The following is a 4,077-nucleotide window of genomic DNA, read 5'->3' on the forward strand; positions in this document are numbered from 1 at the left end:
AAGCATTTGAATATTGTTGAGGGAATTTTGCAATTGCTTCAGTATATTTATTAGTTGAAAAGAATTTAAAAACAATGTTGTAACAATTTTCTGAGATTTTGAGTGAACAAATACATGGAGAAATGGCGTAAGTAAGGACGTCTGTATTACGAAATAAGGCTGAGAGCTAGAGAATACAGCTAGCTGGGTCAGTGGCATTGAAAAGCACATAGGGATATTGCCTATCAACGAAATAAGTGCACGAGCACCCTGACAGGTTGTGATGGATTACTGACGCTAACTCTTTAGCACTGTGGAAGCCATGAAAAAGTCAATGTCAACAAGCAAAAGCAGTACTTTGATGCCATATTCCTTACAAGATGCTAGTGTATTAGTACAAGTGGAAAGGAAAGTGGAAGCTATGAAAAAGTCGATGTTAACAAGCAAAAAGCAGTACTTTGATGCCATATTCCTTACAAGATGCTAGTGTATTAGTACAAGTGGAAAGGAAAGTGGAAGCTACGAAAAAGTCGATGTTAACAAGCAAAAAGCAGTACTTTGATGCCATATTCCTTACAAGATGCTAGTGTATTAGTACAAGTGGAAAAGCAATCGGCTAACTCACCATAACAGTAAACAATCACTTGAGAGTTTTGGACTAACTGGGAATTTGCACAGATTGACCAATAAAGTGGTAGAACTACTTGCGGGTAGTTCTGGATACTATTTGGAAGGTCGAGAGAATACCAAGAAAATATGGTTTAAAAAAACCCTGTCTGAAACCAAATAGTCAATCTCCTTCGAGAATTCAAGTTCTCCTCCAAATTCTCGATTGTTATCAAGTACTCAAACTCTCTAGTTTATGACTATGAAAGTCTCAAAGCTCCGAAAGTTTACCAGTCCAGCTCTGTTGTAAGTATAGATTCATGATTTCTCTTGATCAATTAACATAAGTAATGATAAAAGGAGATTTATGTTAAACTAAGAGAAGTGTACTTTATATGTATTAGTGGATAGTACTGATTAACGGTAATTGAAAAGTGTATAACGATTAACAAACTTATGATTTATATTGGATGTTACATGGAAGGATTTAATAAATGTTATTATAATCTGTTCAATGCTGGTCTGGGACTCTGATTCTTTATTCTAACCATAAATTACGTTGAGTTAGTAACTTGTGAGCTCCACTCACCACTGCAAATCCTCCACTAAATAAATTTGGTGTGACTGGCAGTATAATTGAAACTCCAACAATTAGCCCACAAGGGTGCTGCCTGTTACAATATATATATACACACACACACAAGAATAAAAGACATTTAAAGGACACTTAAACAAAAGAAATAATAGAACAAATTAATAAAAGCTTTAGATTTCATTTTATTTAAAATTATCATTTCAGATTCATTTTACTTAGTTTTTTTTATAAATATAAGGTCATGAGCTTCCTTACATCTAAGTATGGTAGTCCTAGTCATATTATATTGATCTTTTATTAATCTGCTACAAATGTATTACCACATTCAAACTACTAAATTATGATGACAAATTCACAGGTTACACCTGTACCACTGGTCTGTAGACAGCTCTTCAGAAATGATTTGAAGTGGATTGTGTGTGACTTGACAGTCTTTTGAAGACATTTCATACAGTAATTTTATAGTGGAGTACCAAAGAGCTAGAGAGCTCAAGAACGTTTAAAACTGAGTGATATGAAAAACATGGCATGATCCTGAAAGTTTCCTATTGGACACATTTTCTACTTCAATCTTACTGAACTTCTAAGAACGAATTCACAGTATCTTTCTTTAGCTTTCGTGAAAAATGCATTCCTAAATGACCTGATGGTGTGACATTTTAAAATATGTAATTGGTTATTAAATACTGACATTTTTGTGTAAAGAGAACGTGCACCACAATTTACAAGAATATAACTTTAATAGAATATAAAAACTCTAGTCATTAAAGAATCAATTAATTTACTGCAATGCACTAAACTATTCCATAAATAAATACCAATGGCCCAAACATGAAAACAATGATTCTATTTAACAATAGAATAAGTTTTCCATAACTAGAAACCAAAATTGAAAATTTTATGAAAGTGGTACTCAATTCTTTTAATAATAAAATTCTTCCCAGTGTAATGGTGTGACAAATATACAATACTGCAAGTTGTATATATTCTATAAGTAATCCTTAATAGAAGTTGTTAATGGTATTTTTTTTTTTTATTTACTAAATCAATCGTAAGCCTAACTGATCAGTATTATTATTGACCACAGGCATCAAAGCTGTGGAAATAATTTCCCACATTAACAAATAAAAACATCACCAATGCACCAACAGCTGATCCAGCCTGGGTTACAGCACCACACCAGAACAAAGCTCTATGTCCTACTTCACGCATTAAGTTTGCAATACTAACCTTGGTGTATGAAAATATACCTACTAGTAGAATCCATGACATAACCTATATGTAAAGAGAAATCAGAACATCATAAAAATGAAATAAATGAAACAGTGATGAACTTCAAGAAGCAACTCAAAACACACTGATCCAACATTTTAGATAGGACAAATCAAATAATGGGTTCAAATTTTATCAATTCTTATTGCTGAGTTTCAGGGATGCAAATTAGCTATACGGCTCAACACTCACTTATATAATAGTTAACTGAAAAATGATTTTTTTCTCAAGGTATTATCTACTTTAACTCTTTCAACACAGGCTCGGTCCCTGGGACCAACCTCATAACCATTTTGTGCTTATTATAGTTTTCATGCTATAACTTTTAATATTTTAAGTGTATCTTTACAAAATTTTGTAGACTTATAGTAAACACTAGAAGCCTTTTGCACACAAAAAATCAGATTTTTTAATGAAGTATTTTTACTAATATTTGTCCGTGAAAGTATCAATTATTTTTTTATCTAGTCTGAATGCAAAGTGATTTTCATTTTAAGATTTAAAATACTTTTCTTTGTTTCAAAAATCTCAAATTTCATTTGCACAACCTCTGAAATCTCCTAAATACATATATACTTTTTCTTCAATAAAATGTTATATTTTACCTGTTATTACATTTACTATTTGATTCTTCAGCCTGAAGTAGAATGAAAAGAAAAATAGTAAAGTCAGAAATCTAATGAGCAGCTGTTTCCTTTTTCTTCATTATTGATCATGAAGTTTCAAAGTTCTTCCCCTGACAGTTTGAACTGCAAAACATATCCCATATATTTTCTATGTTTATTTTACTGTCACCGACAAATTACAAACCTGCTGACAAAAAGCAATAATTCACCATCCGTGTTATAAGACTGTTTATGTACAACCGTAATTCGAAACTCTCGAGTGCAAAAATGCACTCGTATTCAGTGAGGTGACATTCCCCTTGCTACGAGAAGTTCCTACAACATTATCAACAGGAATTTCCCAGGGTAATAAAACAGCAATTAGAATGTGTAAAAACATTTATTATATGGTTCAGAGTTGGGCTGATACAATAAACATTGTAGGTTCTGAGCCGGGCTTATCAAATTACATAGCAGGTGTTTCAGTACTATGGTCACACATTTGATGTGTGTGTGGAATTTTGCAGCATGAGTATATGAAGGTGTTATTTGGGCACATTTTTATAAATGATACTACCTTCTCTCACTTTCACCACACTTATTTGCCAACCAATAGAAACTGAGGTTCCACTATCATCTACTACACTGTTTTAGTTTCGAAAGTCTTCTTTTACAAGTATGTTGCATTCTTCAAACTGGTGATCAGAGTGTGCAAAACGCTTTTGGTAGTTACTTCAAATATGTAATCATAATTTTTAGTAGATATACATCTGTTAAATAATTTCAATATATATATATTAGTTGATAAAATCCAGTGTAGTTGTTTCTGTATATCAGCACATCATGTACTCCTTCTGAAATCTGTGATACACATCACACTCACAGATTACATATATATACATGTAAAACAAATACACACATCAGAGAATACACTATATATATATATATATATATATAATACACAACAGGGGGATACATGTAATATACATTTAATGTTGCTTGTTTTCTTCTAAAAATGGA

General features: G+C 32.0%; 1 protein-coding gene across 3 annotated transcripts in view; it reads right to left on the minus strand.

The window, feature by feature from the left end:
* LOC106468379 (solute carrier family 52, riboflavin transporter, member 3-B-like) overlaps positions 1-4,077 on the minus strand; it is a 41,449-nt gene that overhangs the window by 14,188 nt on the left and 23,184 nt on the right. For 2 of the 3 annotated variants that reach the window (XM_013928801.2, XM_013928800.2), the window contains exon 5: positions 1,349-2,455. The exons of the other annotated variant lie outside the window; for it this stretch is intronic. In XM_013928801.2, coding sequence (XP_013784255.1) covers positions 2,255-2,455 — 201 coding nt within the window. In that variant the 3' untranslated portion in view covers positions 1,349-2,254. Of the gene's footprint in view, positions 1-1,348; positions 2,456-4,077 lie in introns of those variants that run through there. 3 annotated transcript variants of the gene reach the window in all.

Source organism: Limulus polyphemus, unplaced genomic scaffold (assembly GCF_000517525.1).
Source record: "Limulus polyphemus unplaced genomic scaffold, Limulus_polyphemus-2.1.2 Scaffold2985, whole genome shotgun sequence".
Classification (NCBI taxonomy): Eukaryota; Metazoa; Arthropoda; class Merostomata; order Xiphosura; family Limulidae; genus Limulus; species Limulus polyphemus.